This window comes from Phycomyces blakesleeanus (genome assembly GCF_001638985.1).
Source record: "Phycomyces blakesleeanus NRRL 1555(-) unplaced genomic scaffold PHYBLscaffold_18, whole genome shotgun sequence".
NCBI lineage: Eukaryota > Fungi > Mucoromycota > Mucoromycetes > Mucorales > Phycomycetaceae > Phycomyces > Phycomyces blakesleeanus.
This window is the reverse complement of record NW_017265151.1, coordinates 98,255-118,580: the sequence shown is the minus strand read 5'-3', so window position 1 is coordinate 118,580 and position 20,326 is coordinate 98,255. Positions and strand designations below refer to the sequence as shown.

At 36.5% G+C, this 20,326-nt stretch overlaps 5 protein-coding genes across 5 annotated transcripts; 3 read left to right on the top strand and 2 right to left on the bottom strand.

The window, feature by feature from the left end:
- Window positions 1-4,466: 4,466 nt before the first annotated feature.
- Window positions 4,467-5,752, top strand: PHYBLDRAFT_159518 (hypothetical protein; the record flags this gene model as incomplete). Its single annotated transcript, XM_018434004.1, has 3 exons — window positions 4,467-5,104; window positions 5,173-5,307; window positions 5,383-5,752. A coding segment is annotated over exon 1 (436 nt), but the record flags the coding sequence as incomplete, so codon positions are not given.
- Window positions 5,753-7,427: 1,675 nt separating this feature from the next.
- Window positions 7,428-8,404, top strand: PHYBLDRAFT_135119 (hypothetical protein; the record flags this gene model as incomplete). Its single annotated transcript, XM_018429697.1, has 4 exons — window positions 7,428-7,624; window positions 7,670-7,863; window positions 7,959-8,149; window positions 8,221-8,404. 4 exons carry the CDS (start codon window positions 7,431-7,433, stop codon window positions 8,245-8,247), a joined length of 606 nt encoding a protein of 201 aa, XP_018288462.1. The 3' UTR covers window positions 8,248-8,404.
- A 37-nt stretch (window positions 8,405-8,441) lies between these two features.
- PHYBLDRAFT_115181 (hypothetical protein) lies at window positions 8,442-9,225 on the bottom strand (the record flags this gene model as incomplete). Its single annotated transcript, XM_018428442.1, has 5 exons — window positions 8,442-8,591; window positions 8,682-8,795; window positions 8,862-8,907; window positions 8,972-9,054; window positions 9,106-9,225. The coding sequence occupies 5 exons, from the start codon at window positions 9,223-9,225 to the stop codon at window positions 8,442-8,444; spliced, it is 513 nt and encodes a 170-aa protein (XP_018288461.1).
- A 6,883-nt stretch (window positions 9,226-16,108) lies between these two features.
- Window positions 16,109-17,529, top strand: PHYBLDRAFT_115407 (hypothetical protein; the record flags this gene model as incomplete). The annotated part of the gene is made up of 2 exons (XM_018428460.1): window positions 16,109-17,160; window positions 17,262-17,529. Coding segments are annotated over 2 exons (1,320 nt in total), but the record flags the coding sequence as incomplete, so codon positions are not given.
- A 280-nt stretch (window positions 17,530-17,809) lies between these two features.
- PHYBLDRAFT_159516 (hypothetical protein) lies at window positions 17,810-18,509 on the bottom strand. The gene is made up of 3 exons (XM_018434003.1): window positions 18,444-18,509; window positions 18,297-18,384; window positions 17,810-18,234 (listed from the first exon to the last, which is right to left on the bottom strand). The coding sequence occupies exons 1-3, from the start codon at window positions 18,483-18,485 to the stop codon at window positions 17,978-17,980; spliced, it is 387 nt and encodes a 128-aa protein (XP_018288459.1). The 5' UTR covers window positions 18,486-18,509; the 3' UTR covers window positions 17,810-17,977.
- Window positions 18,510-20,326: the final 1,817 nt, after the last annotated feature.

Here is a 20,326-nt window from a genome sequence, read left to right as displayed (position 1 = left end):
CTCTTTTATTATGTTTAAAAAATCTCATTGTAAATTGAATTATCCTGTTAAAAGTTATTCTATCTATGTTTTCTATAGTGATTGAGATATAACCAGTTACCCCAGATATTAGTCACCTTAACAGCTCTGTGATAATAATTTCAAGTACTTCTTTAGTATAATCCCAAATTATAATGGATCAGAAATATTGCTATTTTGTTTCAGAAAGGAGCTTCATATTGGATAATGATTTATATAGACCTCTTTGACAAACCCTTCTGTCTAACTTACTATATAATAATATCGAATATTAGAATATCTTAAATACAGCAGTTATTTTTCAGACATTTTTTGTAAAATATTTTATCTGTAAAAATCTAAATTCCCGTATAAATAAAACTGTGTTCGATAGTGCGATATAGGTTGTAGAGAATAGACTATCCATCTCAACAGAACAAAGCTGGTCGATGACTGTTATTTAAAGCCTATTCTGCAATTTGGCCTATATTTTTTGAGGCATTCGCATCTATATTCCACACCCTCCCACAACTCTGGAAAGCAAAAGTGCTTATGAAATCAATTAAAATAACTGCAAGGTTACTTTGGCTACAAAGGTGGGAAATTTTTATAGTAAAGAAATGAAAGAATTTTCAGCCAAGCCTTACAAATAAACCAAGCTTACAATGTTTACTATGTTTACCTTGGAGGTTCTACACTCGTCAATATCTGCCACAAAGTCTTCATCCTTTTATACTTTCTTTAATGCTCGGTACAAAACACCTACAACTCCTGCACGATGGTCTTTAGATTTTACAGTATATTTGCCTTTCATGCAGGTGCCAAAAGCAATGATAGGTCATTTAGAGGGATCATAGTTGAATTTTTTTTTGCTTTGCCAATACCATTTTCCTTTAATAAAACAGTTAGAGCATCCACAGAAGTTTATTTAAGCCTGAAGTTATCTATTTTTATTGCTCAAATGCTTTAGTGAAGCACTGAATCTAGATATCCACTAAATCTTCTATATATTTAAAAAGGAAGGGAGATACTTTTCAAATGGCTTACATTTGGTCCTTCTATATTTTTAAAACAAGTTCATGAATTACTCTTGCCCAGATAACTCACAATGTAATTGCGTTTCCAATTGATATAAACAACAAGGAAAAGTAACGTGGCAAGAACCTTCTTTAAATTAGCTCAATATTTAAAATAGATTACTTAATGACTTTTTGGAAGGTATGAATAAAGTAGTTTACTAACTGAAATATTTCTTCATTTGAAAAGAATCTAATGGCATTGTCTTAACAACATAGAAATTTAAAGATTTTTTAATTCTCTACTTTCTTTGTTTCTTAAATAATATCAACTAAGAAAAATGTATAATAAAAATTGAAAACTTTATTTTTTCTATTAAATAAAGCTTTGATTGTATCAAAAGCATCAGATAATTCAAAGAATTTAGCAGCTGTAAAAACCTTGGAAGCTTAAGAGACTTTAAAGACTTGGAAGATTTTGGGTGGTTTAAGGGATATGAGGGGTAGAAGGGGTATGAGGAGTACGAGGGATATGAGAATTATAGAGGCCCTAATGGATTTAAGAGCTACAGGGGCTAAAAGGGCTTTAAAGTCTCCGAAGATATCAGAGATCTTAAATAATTCAATAATATCAGATATATTCTTTTCATCATCACATACGTATTATTACACACATACACTATATACAATGGTGATTGTCTGTCCAATCGAGATAAACAGTAAAGAAGTAGTTAAAGTTAGAGATAAAATTTTAAATCATATAGCAATTGAATTTACACAAAAGAACAGCTGGCTATCAAGATAGTTCTAGAAATTTGAAAGGCTTTCATAAATTTAGACAAACTAGTAGTGAAAATGGGTAGTGAATACTTAAAATTAATAACAGCATAAAAAGCACATAAGACACTTTAGGAAGAGGTAGTATCATAAATGCTAAAAGATAAGTATACAGCATATGAAATAAAGTAAAAGAAACCAAACAACAAGTCCAATTATTGATATTTTATTTGAACCAAAAGTTTCAATTTTTGTATGGGTTTGTATTTGTTTTAGTATCAAATATTTAAATAATCTTAGACAAACGGTCTTGTCTTTCTTAGAATAGTATGGTTATTGCTTATTAAATTGTCTCAATGGAGACAACAGGTCTACCCCGTGATTGTCTAAGAAGATGGCTAAAACATTTATTTAGGCAAATCACTTTGGATGAAAAAATCTAAATTTTCTATATAAATTTACATATTCGGCGAGTTTACACAAACCACTGTGGATGCTCTAAATGGAGTGAAGAGAAAGAGAAGGAAGCCGGTCAGAGTTTCAAAACGAGTAACCTTTTACACTATACATGCTTTCTGCTTTAACTCAGGCTTATCAAGATTGGATTATACTAAGGGCTGTTCTCACTAGCAAGCATTCATAGATTAACAAATGTAAGATAAAAATGATAAAAACATGTTAATTATCCAAAAAAAAAACATAAAGAAACGATAATTTCATTCATGCAACACTTGACATTTGGTGTGAACAAACCAAAAAGTTCGAAACAAAAGTTCAAAATGAGCTTACTCAATCAGATTAATTTATAACTACGCACCTTTTTTTTTGAAAAAGTTCATTAGTTCAAATGCATATTAAAGACTATGTGCTCATAATATCATCTCTTCCGTCAGGTGAAAATATTTTGTTTCTCAATTTTTTAGAACTTGCACCATGTGGAATTTTTCTCCCATAAAGAGCATGATCTTCTCAATCTAATTGGCAATGAAAGAAAACTAGCTAGTCAAAGTCAAAGTCTAAGTCGTTTGAGTTTTTTTTTGTTTCAAACGTCTTTTTGAACGTTTTCGTCTGTCCACCCCGGCCGTATTATTATTCGTCCAATGAAAAAAAAAGAATATCTCATTCGCCTAATTTTTTTTTCGAGAATAGTCTCAATCTCAAGTGGAAAAACTGTATCTCACGTCACCCCCATTGGATGACGAATAAAATAAAAGAGTAACCATTGACCGAACAAAACTTGGTATATATATAAAATATATGAGAAATATACTCTTTCACACACGCACATAAACACCAAATAACCACAAAATCCTTTACACTCATATTTAATTGTTTAATTACTTTTTTAAAACAAATACAAAAATTCACCCACACCTACACCTACACCCACGCACTTATGACACCAGCTGAATTGCCTTTAGAAATTCTGGAATCGATTGCGGGTAGAATCTCAAAAACTGATGTTAAGACCTGTTCATGTGTGTGCCATGGATGGCAGTCAGCCTTCCAAAAAGAACTGTGGAGACGTGCAGCTTTTTGGTCGCATAAATGGCTCGTTTCATTCGCGGAAACCATTACTAATCCAGAGCATAACGCCTTCGATTTCGGGCAGTATACACGCGACCTCACATTTCATAAACAAGCAAAGTTGACGGTGCCGTTATTGGTACTTTTACAAAATGAATGCAAGGGTGTTTCCAAACTTGAATTTGAAAAGGGATCGGCAGACCGGGGATGCTTTACATCACCTTTGAATTGGGAGGCATGGAAAGACTTGGAGGACCTAACGATGTTCCTTGACGGCATTACGCGAACAGACTTTCTACGATCGCTTAGTTACCTTCCCAAACTCAAATCACTGGCATTGCCATCGGACATGTGGGACAGCCATGAGCCTTTTACATTTGAGTATGTCAATGCAATACATCAACGCGTCCCTCATTTGGAAAGCTTCACAATGGTGGGGAACTTTGACGCACTTACAAATGCAGACATAATAGCCTTACCGAAAGTATCCAAAACACAGGTGGTGTCATTAACCACAAGGTTTTATACAACACAGTTAATGTGGATTGTTTACTGGGCTTACAAGCATCCTCAGATACAAACATTACGATGGCATATGGATGTGTACAGCGGTGCAGCTTCAGGGCCCGATCCAGATATTGTGAGTGCCCTAGAAGACATCCCGGTGGCATTCAAGTGCTTAGAGAACCTACACATCACTGGTGTTGATTCAAAAACGTGGCCTTTTCAAGCTTTCTTTAATCTTTTGGCGCGATCAAAGACGGCTCTAAGAACTCTTTTTTACACCGTGTACATCCACCCTTCCAATCCATTGTCCGTCATTGACGTCCTGCAAGCGGCCTCTCGCTCAACTGCTGCAAGTCTAACTGGTCTACAGTTAAAAATTTCGGGTATCCTTGATGATACACATTTAATCCCGATGAGTCTCCATGGTTTTCATAAATTGACTAGAGTGGAAATCCTGGGTGAAAATACTTGTTTGGCAATCGATATGTTATTGGATAATTGTCCAAATCTTGATGATCTTTCTATGACGGCTTCCTCTTTGGTTCTCAATACAACCGAAACCCCGATATCGGGTCACATTCTTAAGAAGCTACGGATTGAAAAAGCAGTAATGGAGGCAAAAATATTAAATTATATTTCAGCGCGATGTTTGAATCTAAAGAATATGTATCTGTTGGAGGTCAACGTCTATGGGAAGTGTCCAGACAGTGAGCCTGCCAGACGCCTTTTTGACATGCATTATACCAACTTTGAAGAGCTATCGATTAACAAGACAACCTTTTTTAATCTGCCAAACAGTACATGCACTCCAGACAAGCGAGTCAACTTACTATGTGTCCGTAAAGGCGGAAGAGAAGATGATAAAGCCTGGCATCATATCTATAGTCTGAGCAGTATTATTTATTCAAGAACCAGCTGTCAACAATTATCTGAAGAAGCAACAGCCAAGATCAAGTCTTTTTATGAGTCTCCGGACAGTGTTGAGATACCGGATTCTACTCGGTTTGAGAATGGATGTGTTAAAAAGGAGTGCTGGTCATCAGACCTTATTCGAGGCTATGTTTTAATTGAGTGTGGATCGGTACAGCAACTGGTAATAGAATAGATTACTATGCCTAGAGTCACCGTGCACGATTCTGTGTAACCATTCACGATCGTACAACTGGTAAAAAAAAATTCGACAGCCAAAGAAAAAAGAAAAAAGAAGATTGGATCTCCATTTCATGCCGCTAGTTCCTGTGACTGTGCTAAAGGAGAAACCCTTTTTTTATGTGTAAAAAGTAAGATAATAACGATAAAATAAAACAAAGCAAAGCAAAGCAAGAGAATTAATCTGTAGAGTCGAGAGGGTGCTTGGGAGGGAGTTGCTGCCGTTTGGCAAGCATATTACGTAAGCGTAGAGTGGATCCAGGTCCACGTTGAGTTGGTGGCTTGATAAGTGACTTCTTGGATGGTGGTTCAGACACCGGGGTTTCCCTGGGAGGTGAGGGATATACACGTGTGGTGCTTGCTTTGGAGAGTGTGGGCTTTATACTTACTGAAGGGCGAACACTTATAGATGGTCGTACACTCACAGAGGGCTTAATACTAATCGTTGGCTTAATACTCATTGAAGGTTTGATTATCGTCACAGGTTTGATACTTGATGACGGGCGAGGGGTCGATCGTTTAGAAGGAACAGGAAATAGGACAGAATGTTCTGGCGGAGTTATTGGAACAGAAGTACGTCTTATGGTCCGTGGGAAGGAGTCTGGGGGTGTTTGTAGAGAGATACGGGTGTTGCGTGCTGTGGCAGACGCTGAAGGTGTGGGCGAGCTCTTTCTAGACTGACCGTCGATTGAGAGTCGCTGAGGATGAACGGGCAACTATTTAGAAGGCAAAAAAATGAGGGGTGGGAATTAAACATGATCTATAATATTGAGACTTGCATCTTTGGCCATGAGTTCGTCTTCCATGTCGAGTGTCATGAGCACGTCCTTTCCATTAACAATCATGGGAGCGTCTCGGGTGTAGGTCTTCCACATTGTCACTCCTTCCCTTATTTTATGTCCTAACTGTATAAAAAAGTAGTTTAGATAAGTATCGATTTCAAAATTTTTCTTTTAAAAAAAACACAGATCGTACAAGTTTCACTTCTTCCAAATTGTTTTTTCTACGTGCACTCCTTAGAAGAAGCTCTCTTCGTTTGATGTTACTCTTAGCCGAGAGAGCGATTGTCCGAGAGATATCAAGGTCAACACAGGCCTTCTGCAGCACCTGCACATCATCTGTCGGTGGTTGCTTCTTAGTGCATATATCCTTATTTTGCCTCTCTTTTCCCTTTTCTCATAGAACCCATATATATTCTCGTACTCACCTATGGTGCCAATCTTCTCAAAGAATCGAGCTTCATCAAGATCGAGCTCACTCAACAGTCCGTTTAGTTGTCTTAAAAGATGTTTGGTATCGGGTCTGTAGCGTATTCTGGACACAAACACTCTTTCTTTGGTAGACTCGTAATTAATGATACGAGTATTGCTACAACCACCACTGCTTTTACTGCTTCCACTACTTCCACTGCTAGTGCTTTTTAATAATATAGAAGGCACATGATTTGATCCATCACACAAGCGAGAGGCGGATTGGATAGCAGCCTCAAGACTGGCATGGGCGTTCATCAGCAGGGCTTCCCGTGCCTGAGATTCTGATAAACCCAAGTCTTTAAGGATTAATTCGATCTGGCATGTACTTGTTTCTACTTTCACGACTGCTTGTTGGATAACTTCTAGCTGTCCGAGTACTTCATTTAACTCTGCTGTCTTGAATGTCAGTACTGATCGCAGATTCGCAATGGTCTGCAATCCCTATGAAATAACAAGTTGAGTCACAGCTACACAAAAAAAAGAGCTTATTTACTTTATCTAGTTTGGACAATAATTGGATCACTGCCTTCTCTCCCATAGTATATTCTTGTGGTTGTTCGGTTGGATTCAAGCCAAACACCAATGGATTTGGTTGCTCCTTTGTCACCAATGCGTCGCCCACCCCTTCCATCCTACGCTCAAGAAATTTATAAAAGAAAAGAGAAAAAGAAAGATGCAAGCCAAGGGGAAGAAACGTGGAGCTTCAAATAGAACAGGTGCATAAAACGTACTACCTTTGTACGTCACCCTCTCATACATCTCTCACTTGTTTCTTTTTGGTTTCTTTGCTTGTCTGGTTTTCTGTTTTTGGGAGTTTATTCGTTTGGTAGATTTTCTAAAATTTTGCATTTTTATTTATGTTATTTTACTTTGAATTTAACAATAAAGGTTTGGGGTATAAAATGCCTATCGAATAATAATAGCAGTAATAGCAGTAGTGGTAGTAGTGGTAGTAGTGGTAGTAATAAATAGCAAGAAGAAAAGAGAAATGTATTTAAAAAAAATCAAGACGTGGAAAGAAAGAGAAGTAATAAGCCACTTTGATATCCAAAGTGGGATCCCTTTCTTCAGTCCATTTTCTTGACGGACATGGCTAGGGACACACCAATGTGACGTCATGGAGCGCTGCCTCAACCTGTTCTCGAGCGACCTTACTTTGAAACGAGAAGCGTGCCTTGTTCCCTCCTCCATCTTCTCTTCATCTATGCCTGGCTATTATTACACGTCCATTGCCGGGAGTACACTCTCTCTCGTGACTATTGTCGGGCTCTACATGCTCCTGACTGGCACGGGTGAAGCCTTCAATGTTGGAAAGTTGCTCGAAGAAACTTCACCTTTTATCTGGGCTCTGCTCGGAATGAGTCTCTGCATTGGTCTCTCAGTCACTGGTGCCGCTTGGTACTGAATTATCCATTTTTTTAGCATATATTAATTTATTATTAGGGGTATTTTTATCACTGGCTCTTCACTGCTCGGTGGTGCTGTCAAGACACCACGTATCCAGTCCCGTAACTTGATTTCCATTATTTTCTGCGAAGTCGTGGCTATTTATGGTGTCATTATGGCTATTGTCTACTCCTCCAAGCTCAGCGATGTATCTCCCGATCAGCTCTATACCCCTTCTAACTACTTTACCGGTAACTTTATAAGAATATTAATTTATTGGGATCACAAAAAATATAGGTGTATTTAAATGAAATTATATATATTCTTCTTTTTTATGTATGTATAGGTCATGCTATCTTTTGGGGTGGTTTGACAGTTGGTGTCTGCAACTTGTTGTGTGGTGTATGTGTCGGTGTTACAGGTTCGAGTGCTGCTTTAGCCGATGCCCAGGATCCCCAGTTGTTTGTTAAGGTCTTGGTTGTTGAGATCTTTGGATCGGTCCTTGGTCTTTTTGGTCTTATTGTGGGACTCTTGACAGTAAGGACATGTTTTGTGTTTGTGTGTGCTTGGTGTATCATTTACTGATACTTTGTGTATAATTATTCTAGACTGGAAAGGCTGCTGATTTCAAGTAGACACTCAAAAAAAAGAAAAAGAAATACAGTACACTTTCTCTTTTATATATGTATATATATGTATGTGTGTGTGTGTACACCTGCGTGTATATGTCTCTTTCTAGTCTCATTTGAGAGATGCTTTAAATGAATGAAAACAAGATATATATGTATATGTATATGTGTGTGTATGTATGTATGTATATATCGAATTCTTAATTATCCTTTCCCTTTGGCTTCTGTCCTACCGCAGATTCACAAGGTTCTGGGATAGGTGTGCTGTCGTCAATGGGAGGATGTAAGACACGCCCCACACGGAAATATGATCGATGGTTTTGATAGAATTTCTTCCAATGCTCCACTCCCTGTTTTTGAGAAAGAAACAAAGATAAAAAAAGAAGAATTCAATACTAAGTCCTCCGATTCATTACATAAATTTTGTGCGTAAATTATACCTTGAGTTGGTCGGTGGTGAGACCACGAAGATCGTGTGTGATATGTTCTTTAAAGCAGCCAGTAACATAAGCACGGGCTGCATCTTTACCGGCAAAATGGTGATAACTTCCGCCCTATTCAACACATAAGTCTACTTTTTTGCCAACTATAATATATAGCAATTGGGCAAAGGTACTTACCACAGAATACCATCCAGCGCCAGTTGTAACATCATACACATCACCACTGATACAAATATACATAAGATAAAAGTGCATTGATGAAAGAAAGAAAATATAGATAAACTTACTCAATGGCTACATAGATTGGTAGATTGGGATTACTGCCATCATAACGATACAACTGTTCCTCTGAAAACACAAGTTCCTTACGCTAATAATGTTTTCTTTTAGCGATATTGTTTAAAGATTTATTGCGACTTACAGGAAGGTAATTATTGATGTTTGTCCACTTTCCCCTGTATCCCCAAGTCCATGACTCTGTGATGAGGTAAGATCCTACAAAGAATAGGACAATGGCCCATCCTAATCCTGTCAATACCATTCTAGCAAGATCTCCAGTTGTCATCGCAGGTTTGCGTGATTTTGTGGGTTTGAGTGGCGCATCTGCCTTTTGTGGCAATGGTGGAAACGGTAGGGTGGTCTTTCGTTGAACAGGAGTCGTCATGCGTTGAATTTGAAAAGTGAGAAAGAAAGGGGGGTGAGAAGAAAGATAGAAAAGGACTGTCAAACAATTGAAAGGGAAAATAACGAGAAACAGGCTGACTTTGTGTGACAGACGAAGCCCCGAATATAAAAAAGTATAATATTCGTTTCATACGCCGACAAAAGAGCATTTTGGCAACAGTATTTGATATGGGTGAAATTCAGAAAGCATGTAGATCGTATGGTCTACCTTTTGCACATCGGATAGTATGTCTACCAGGAATTAAAGATGTACAATTATCGGGATCAAAAATAAGAGCCGATGGCACCGTAAAGGAGGAGAAAAAACAGTCGTATGAAGCACAGATTTTAAGAAGTCCACGCATTATACAAGAAGGATGAAAAACAAAGGATGTTCCTTTTTCTGAACTTTAAAGCTTAACAGAAGAAATTCAAGACACTTGAATATACCCGTGAAAGAGAGTTAGAGCTGCTGGAAGACAGTAACTTCCAAAAGAAAATCAAGGAATGCAAATCAAATTGGGGGACAATAGATGACAAGGATAAGTTATACCGGACGATTGAATAACATAAAGAATCTAGATATAAGTCTTATATGAAGGCTAACAAGATCAGAGACTTACTCGCAAAAAAAATACAATAGCTCTTTTTCCAACAGATGACAATTCGTTTCAAATCAAAGCTCCATATTATTATAGATATCACTTTAGATAATCCCTCCTCAAAAAGTCTTTAATACTCTGCATTGGTGATCGGGGGTCCGGTGTAGGTCCTCAAATTAAAGGCTTTAGAAGGTATTATGGGAAGTGGAAGCAGAATACATACGGAGAGGCAGCCATTGTCTGCATCACAAATGTGTATATTCTGTGTTTCGCCTTTAACCGGCCCAAGGATTCTTGGGAAGAAAGAAGGAAGCTACAAAATCAAACAAAAGTACCTTCCTTTTTACTAATTCCAGTATGAAATTTTCACATTAATTATTATAATTATTTCTTTAGAAAAAGTGATGCCCAATTTTTGTGGAGAAATAAAGGCACCCAAAGAGAAAAACTCAAAAAGCAGTGGTATATGGCACAGATATTTTTTTTGAGAATATCAAAATGTGTCCCTTGCCATAGTGAGAATCTTTTTTCTTTAAATATTAATAAAAAGTCTGGTACTCTGCTGTTTACTTGCTAATACCTCTTGGCTTTGAGGTCGCTATTTTTTTTTGTTCAGGCTCTTTTTTTAAAAAGAAAATAGTAATAATAAAACAAGAATTATTTAAAAGACCTTTTTTGCCCGAACATGCCCTAGTATTTTGAAATTACTTGTCTCTAGTAAAACATTATGGAACTATGATAAAATGCCAAGAAACGTAGATTTTTGTTCTTAATTTTATATTTATGTTTACTATCAAAAGGAGTTTGTCTTTCTTTCTTTTTTCTCTTTGTCCGTAATACACATCCAAGACACTATTCTAAACAAGGCTGTTTACAATAAGATTTTTTGTAAATTAAAATCTTTGATTATTTCTTCTTAAGAATCCCCTCTCTTTTTTGTCTATTTGAGTGATATGCAATAGGGAGTAAACACTTTAATGGGCTATTATAAATAAGCAAAAATGTTGAAAGTGTTTTCATTTTATTTATTTTATAAAAAAACAAAAACTAGTTATACGCTAAAGGCAATATTTAATATTGACAATTACACAACCTATGAGTCTCCCTTTTTTATATTCAATACTCTGTTAAATAATCTCATCTTCTGATTTATTTCAATAGGAGCACAAGGGATCAGACAGATAGCTACCTGGTATTTCTTTATTTAAAGTAAAAGCACAGTCATTTTGAGCAATCCCTAATAGAGTTATTGACACAGACAAAAAAAGGAACTTTAAAATCCTTGTATAGAGAGTGACGTTAATAATTATTTTGTCCAACAATCCTAGAAAGACTACAGCAAAAACAACAACAAGTGATCTGATTCTAATGATTAATCTATTTAAGTAGCATCTCCTTTTCATATAGTCTGTTTCAGGTACGTATATAGACAGTAAAATTAATGGGTATCATTTGAACAAATCTTATAAACTAGAAAATATTATTGAACGTAATATCCAAATATTTAACTACATAGAAAAATAAGCATACTTTGAAGCGACTCACGGTAAATATTTGACACGATGGCACACAGTATGTTTTAAATTATATTTATAATGTACGACAACCTTTATTACAACTTATCCGACCTTTTCTGTTAAATCTTTCGTTTCAATATCTTGCTAGCTATTAGTTTTAGCCTTAGTATTAGTGTTATTATCATATCAGTACTTCAAAAACAATATTACTTTTATAAGACTGCTCAATTGTTCAAGCAGATTTATAACCATAACTATTATATTCTCTAAATATTTAGATAAATTCATGGGATTTACCTCATTACTGTTTTATAACTCCTCAAACGCAATGGCTTCTGTTTTTATCTTGAAACAAACTAATTATATATACATAAATACTCAGCTAACCTTTTTACACAATAGAAGGAACCCTTAAAAAGCTAACCCGAGACAACGGATCATTACATTGTGAAAGAAAATAGCTAAAAACATCGATCTTTTTTTTTAATTAAAAAAAATGAGGTTGAGGTTAAGGAAGTATTTCAAGAAACACAATATCTGTGATCGGACCAATACCTTTTTGAGGAAATATCTTCCTCTTTCGGGTTGACTTGACTATATTTTCACCAATCGCTTATTATTTAGTGGAGCTCGATATTCCTAAGACAGTTTTTTTTAAGCGAAATACCTCCAAAAAAAGGACCCTAAATACGAATAATATTATGATCTATGATTGGTCTAAGCAGCTATTTTCTTGCTAGCTGTATTTTTGCTTCTAGAAATTACATAGAAATAATGTCACAATACCAATACATATATATCTTAAGGATGAAAGATTTTTATTATTTTCTTGTTGAGCGTACTACATTTGATTTCTAAACATGCGATATGGTCTTCAAAGCAGGCGACACGACTTTTTTATAGGAATAATTGGCACTCGTCTTCCGAATATTTTTTTTTAAAAAAAAATACATGAGAAATATTGACATGTATTCAAAATTTGTGTACACAATCATATTATCTCAAAATAACTTATGTATTATGAAGGATATGGGTTTCTTGTAATATAATATAGTACTTCATGGTGAGCTTGACTAATAATAAAAGAAAAGAAGAGATATTTCTTAGTACGAGCGTAGCTGAGCCAAAGTAATTTTGACAAATGTGCCTATGACAAGAAACAAATATCATGCTATATTGGGTGAAATCTGCTCTGTTGATGCAGTTGTTGTTAGTTTCACAAAACTAGTGAAAAAAACTCGCAAAAGAAGCAATACGTTATTATCGCTAATTATTTGATACGATGAATATAATGAAACAATAATAAGTTCTTAAAGGCTTGTATCTTGTGATAATACACTAATTAGTATTACATTTTCTTCAATGAAAGAAAAGGTACATTAAAAATTGCAAATATTAAACCTACATACAAAGAGAAACTCTCTTTTCTCTTTAATATTACATCGTATTGTCTTTTGTTGAACAGCCATTGTTGTTATTAATATCATTACTTTGGTAACAAAATCTAAAATGAATATGAATTATATTGCTGGGATAAAAACCTTTCATTGGGAATCAAAAATGCTTGTAATTTTATAATTCACAATTATGTTGAATGGTTTGTTGATCATTCTCTATCCCGAGCTTACACTACTTTACCATAAGTCAGCCGTGTATAATATATTAATCTTTATACTATCCAAGGCAAAGTTTCATTTTTTTCTTCTTATTTTGCATAATATATATATGTCTTGTAAAATAAAGGATAGTATTTTCAAACTTCATGCAAGTTTTCCAGAAATTCACAAACTCTATTTTTGGAAATTAGATAGTTCAATATTCCATCTCAGTCACCAATTAAAACGAATACATTGGCAATTCGTCTTTTGTGACTGGCATATCCCTATTTTGTACTATGATACAAAGATGTGACATTATGCAAATACTACTTTTATATCTCATCTACGTCGATTCAATAGTATCACATCATACTATATCAGTATTTACCAGATCTAACAAAGTCAGAGGTTATTCCCCTATTAATAAACTATCACATTTTCATTGCACCACAAGAAAATTCGAAACTTTGTACTCAGGTGGTCTCAGATCACGTGCACCATAGGAGAAACCCACGATTTCCATCCCCGTTTTCCGCTTTTCTTTTTCTTTTTGTACTCTCAACTTACCTATTCCATTTTTGATAGTCTGTTGTTGTACTTTTAAGCAAAACGCCCGAACAAAGCCTCTTTATTTTATTTATTTTTTATTTTATTTTTGCCTCTTCTTTTACTAACTCCATGTCGACCTTCATTGACGCCAGAGACTCACCCACCCAGCCTTCAGCCTTTCTCTACTCACCACCACCTTCACCAATAATGCCACCAACCAACACACACTATCCACGAGACGAGGAAAGCAAAACAAGCGAGTCTTTTGGTTCTCATGAAGAGAATCTCGACTATAACACACGCCAGACCAACCGCCATGAAGACGATTTGCGACATGGAGAATCAGACCAAACCAAGCGACGACCACCTACAATGAAACCCGCAGTCAAGATGCCCGATGCTCTCATGCAACCCAAAGAACCATGTACAATTATCCATGGCACACGTAATCCTAATAGTGTATGTCAGCACTTTCCCTGTCCTCCCAAGCCAAAATACTCTTCATTGCCCTTCGCACCCACTCCATCCCACACTAAGACTCGACCAACACCCCCCGTTGACCCGAGACCAAAATCACAGAAAATAAAGAGGCTCAAGGAAGCTAAGCAGGAATATGAAATTAGAATTGAAAAGTATTTTAGACAACTCACCCAAGGGTGTGGCCAAACCACCTGCCAAAATCGGTTTTGTTCCACGGGCCGAGGTAAGATAGCTAGATCCATATATTTACATGTATTATATACGTATATACAAGCATAAGCATAATCACAATCAGAATCACAGAAATAGGCATAGACGTAGGCATAAGCATAAGTACACATATTTTCTTGCTTTTCTTATTTATTTTCGCTTGTTGGGATATATAAAAATGATAAAATATACAACATGTATCTAATTGTAATATACGTTAACTTATAGGTAGTATATTGAATCTTCACCATCAAGCAGCACTTATGATGGCCATTCAACTTGCTTCTCGCCCTGATCATCACTTCTGCACTCCTCCTTCTCCGTCTCAATCTACTGCTACTAATATTCCTACTGATACTAGAATATCGTCACCATCACGCCTTCCGTCCCTCATCGTATCTCCATTTATCTCCTTCTTCGGCTTTCGACCACGTCAAAGACTCTCTATAGATGCTGGAAAATACACAAAAGGCTCCGCTCGATTATCCCAACGTTCTCGACGTTCAGAACACCAGACTGATTGGCTGTCAGAATTTTGGGGTATTTGGCACACCATGGAAAGTCGCCACGATCGTTCTGAAGAGGAAGATGAAGATGACGACGATGACGACGATAAAGCAAAGAGAGAAACAGACGATGAGAAAGAAGGAGAGAGCTATTATCTTCTTGACAGTGATGGATCGACTGATCATTTTAGTGATCAAGTCAATGGAGACACAGAAGACGGGATGTTACTGGCTATACGTCCAATTGCTATCAATCAAAAGAGTGCAGACCATCAATTGAGAGTTTTTCTGAGTTTGGGTGATACACTAGAAATGGGTCGTTGGTGTAGAGGAGTGTTTCAAAACTGGGAAGGGTTTGGAAACAGCTTCCTGGCAAGAGATGGGATAGATTGGCAAGAGCAAACTGTACAGAAAATTGACTTTTGTCAACTCCAAACCTTCTTTGATCAACTCAATCATTTGCCACATTCACAACAACAACAAACAATGGGGTACATGGCCGAAGGATTCGAGACACTCCTAGATCGTATGAACATGAATCTTGACCGAATGACAGAAGTACGACGATTAAACGAGAGCACTATTCAACATCGCACTGTCATGTTTGAATGGGCGCGCTCACTTACCAGTCTATCCGCTTGGATAGCTTACTCTCAAACATACGATATTCTTTCCCAAAGAGGATGGTCCACTGTCCTCACTCAAAAGTATATTCATATTCTTGGTACTATTGCTTCTCGTAAGCAAAGCCTCATTAGACATTTATTATTACAGATGATTTCAAGGTATTATCCCTGTTTATGCTGTTTATATATATATATATATATATATATATATATTTATGTATTGTGTACTGATATATATGTATATCACAGGATGCATGCAACTACGCTTGAACACCTGGTTGACCATCTCCAGAACTATCTTCTTAATCACTTTCATACTGGACCGTACAAGCATGGGGATAGTGATGTTGCTATTCTAACTGTCAAATGTCTTGAGCTGCTATGTATGTAAAAAAAAATCTCTATATTCATCCACCTATTGACAATTGTTGTTGTAGATCAGGCTAGCCAGCACCTATCTTCGCCGCTATCTCCAGATGTGTTCTATAATGAGTCCATCTGTCGAAAACTTAATATCAAAGAAGAATATCGCACCTGGAAGCGTGTTATCTTACATGGAGAAGGACGTTTGTCTACCGATATACTTTGTCTACCCGACCCACACAGACGCACCCGACTCTTTCTTAGTGGACCCACCACTGTCTCACCGCTCAATGGGGGTGGATACTGCTTTTCTTGGTTCAACTACTCTTTCCTATTTCCACCAAATGTCAAACGCAAGATATTACACATGGATGCCATGGCTCAAATGTCGCTTGAATATGAAGATGCTTGCGTGAATCACACTCTGGTTGTGCACGCTCAGCGACTACTATCAGATGCGCCACGAATGGTCCGGAACTTAGAAACCAATCTACGGACTGCGACATATCCGTATTTATTACTTGAAATCAAACGTATTTCATTTGTAGAGGATGCTTGGGATCAAGTTTCGCGTAAATGGACAGATATCAAGAAACCTCTCAAGGTACGCTTTGTTGAAGGTGGTGAAGAGGGTATGGACCAGGGCGGAGTACAGAAAGAGTTCTTTGGCGTCCTTTTTGAGAAACTTTTATCTGCTGAACTGGGGCTATTCGAGATGGATCCCGAAAGTCGTCTGTATTGGATCCGCCCCTATCTGGATACCGACACTGTCCGACACTACGAGATGACAGGAGTCATGATTGGACTGGCTATTTACAACGGTATTATGATCAACCTACCCTTTCCAGATATCTTTTGGAAAGTGTTGGTAGCACCTACCGAACAGGAGGTCGATGCACAAGCCGATAATCATTCGCTTTTTACACTTTCTGATCTTAATACTGATTGGCCAAGTCTGGCGTCTGGACTTGAACAGCTCTTACAATGGCCAGATGAAGTTCAGGATGTGTTTGATCGCAACTATGAGATCTCGATCCAGGTGTTTGGTCAAGGCATTATTACAGTTCCCTTGATTCCTGGAGGAGAATCAATACCAGTCACAAATAACAATCGAGAAGCGTTTGTTCAAGATTATTGTACATATTTTATGTATCGCGCTCAGCGGGATGCTATTCTTGCCCTACGACGTGGTGTCCGGAGCGTTATCGGTAGTCGTGCTCTTGATCTTTTTACTGCGGCAGAAATACAAGTTGTTGCATGCGGATTAAGACAAGGACCAGGAAGTCAAGATCTCTGCATGGAAGATCTTGAAAGTGTTACAGACTATGACGACGGATACCATGCAGACCATCCTACAATTAGGTAAAAAGAAAAATCTATTAATTGGCTTTATTATTATTAGTTTTTATTTTTCATTTTGAAATAATTGAAGCTAATGTAATTCTCTCTATAACTTCTTGCAGACAATTCTGGTCAGTAGTACATAATTCTCTGAGTCCTGATCAAAAGAGAGAATTACTACTGTTTGTAACAGCAAGTGATCGAGTACCTATTGGCGGACTTAAGGAACTCTCATTTATTATTCAACGAAATGGACCAGATAGTGATCGTCTACCTACAGCCTTGACATGCTTTTCCCGCCTTCTTTTACCGGAATACAGCTCTGAAGAGAAACTAGAAGAGCGGCTAGTAACAGCTATTGAGAATGCAAAGGGATTTGGGCTGGTTTAGACGTGTATGTGTTTGTTATATATATATATATATATATATATATATATATATATATAACTATAGACAGTAAACAGGCTTGTTTTATTCAATTTATTTCTTTACTCTTTCATTTGCACCTTTTACAATTTACATATACATACATCCTGTTATGATAATATAAGCATTTCTCTTTCATTTTCATCTCCTTCATTTTTTCTTTTTTCTTTTTGCTTACAAGAGGCAAAGAGTGTTCATTTCATTGATGTTTCTTGCAGAGACCATTCATTCAAAATGAGCAAATAAAAAAAAATACTGTTATTATTATTAAGGAAAAATGAACGTTTCTATACAAGTAAATGTATTAAGATATATATATAAAAAGAAAAAGGCTAATTATTTATATTTGAATACATTTATATTTTATATTTATATATATATATAGCTAAGCTAAGATAAGCTATAAGCCAAGCTACACAGAACAATACTTCACTAAAAGAATTTGAGCCAAAGCAAAGTTTCCACTTGTTAAATAAATGTTTTGTAAGTTGTGTGCGCTTTCTCTTTTGAGGTCGGTCTCATCATCTTCGTCATCTTCATCTTTATACATATTATCCACAGGCCACATATATACATCTTCTATTGGACGAGCTTTGCGAATACCCTGGTATTTGGCTGAAGGTTGGCAAAGCGCTTCTTCATAATGAGGAATGGCCAGATGAGTAAGTCCTAAAGAGAGAAAAGAAATATTAAGGTGTGTAAAATATTTGTAAAAGAAACCAATTTCTTACCCAGGAAATGGAAGATGCGTCCCATATTGTAGGCTTTCTCTTGTAAATATTTTCTTTCGTTGCTATATTGGTTCATAAAGACCATTCCCTTTTCATGGCGTATTAGAATATATCCAAAGCATAGATGTAATATATTTATACACTTACTTGGAGAATCTGCATATGTCTGTTATCCGTTCTACTTTGCATGGCGCGCTGTATAAAGTTGATACTCAATAACAAAGTAATCAATGTATCATTTGGTGCAAGTGCATAAGCACGTAATAAGAACACTATAGACACACACATAGGCACAATTATTTTCAGTATATCAAAGCAATATACAAATGCATTATTAAACTTACTGATTGCTGAAAGATAATTTCTTCCGATACTCATTATGGAACCAAACATTGTGAGAAGAATAGGGTCCACTTGTGCCATCTTAAGGTTTCCTCCATCATTTGTAAGCTGTAATCGCATGTTCTCAGGTATATGGTAAAATCTACCATAGTTTTGTTCAGTAGCAAAACTTGGATCAATATCCATAGACAAGATGGCAGAATGTAAAAGTTTGATGTGCTCAATATTGGCTTCCTTGGGATCCTGTCCGGCACTATACATGTAACTGGATATAACTGCATCCATCAACCGGATAATACGTGCAAAGTAACGCTGTGTGATATTTGCAACAAACTGTGCGACTCCATGTGCGTCAGTACCGGCTGATACAGTAAACAATCTGTAAGGATCATGTTTGAATTGATAAAAGTTGCAGAACCAACGTATGGCTTGATTGGATTCAAAGTCATCATTATTGATGAGAGCACACCCTATTAATTAAGTATAAGTTTTAATTATTATTATTATTATTATTATTATATTGTTTTGGCTTCCAATGCAACAATTTATGTATCTGTGTGTGTGTACACCTACCCAGTAAAGCTAGCTTAAGAGCTGTTTTTCTTTTGGGTTGTGAATAAAACACAATAGCTTCACAAGCTCTCTTTAACACCTCATATGCAGTTTCAGCACGTTGGGTACAAGTCAGTGAATAAGCATACTAAACAGAAACATATTTAGCTTTTTCTTTTTTTTCTATAACAAAGGCTTCTTCTTCTTCTTCTTTACTTACTCTGATAATCATCTCGAGCCATCTATCGAATGAATACCCGCGGAACTTGTCGGCAGCAGTCATTTCTGCATCTCGGTCCTCTTTATCTTTTAGCTCTTGTTCTTCTTCGTCCAGCTGGTATTCTTGATACGAGTCAATGGTGGCCGATGAATTTTTTTTCTTGTTCGTAATACTGTTGAATAGACGCTTGGCCATGTTGTGGGCTTCCAGATTAGGCCCAGGCTCAGGAATACCCGATTTACGAATTACATAGAAACCTTGGATTAGTTTTCCCTATTTAATACCAATGTTAGTTTTTTTCTTTAGGGTCGATTTGTACATGTTGCTAGTTAAATATACTTACCGTAGCCTTATTAGAAAGATAGAAAGCTCTTGATGATGAGAACTCTCTCCAGAGATCTTGGGCAGCTCGAACATAATCTCTGTGTAAATTTTTCTTGGCTTTAACAACCTCGGAGCCAATAATTTTATCAAGTTCCTCAATTTTCTTGAATAAAGCTGCTACATGGTTTATACGCTCTTCTTCTTCTTTCAGAAGCCTATTGCGCCGCTGTCGTGCAGCATCAGCCATCGTAGTCTTATGAACTTCATCGAAAATAGAAGCTTTCTTTGTATTATCCAATTCAAGCTTTCTGGCTCTGTCATTGATTTTGGCTTCAGCTTCAGCTGCTGAACGACTCATTACATCTGCCAGAGTTTCCTTTGAATCTTCGTTTTCTTCCATTGTCACAACGGGTTCTCCTTTTTGTTTTGCTTCTTCAATCTTTTTCAAGCCGCGGGCTTCTCTCTTTTTAGTAATCACTGTATAACAAAGGAAATAGAGAGAGATAGAGAGAAAAGAGTGCATTAATAAAATTATAGAATTATAATCAATATCCTTCTTTAATCCCCAAACCACGATATCTCATATAATAAT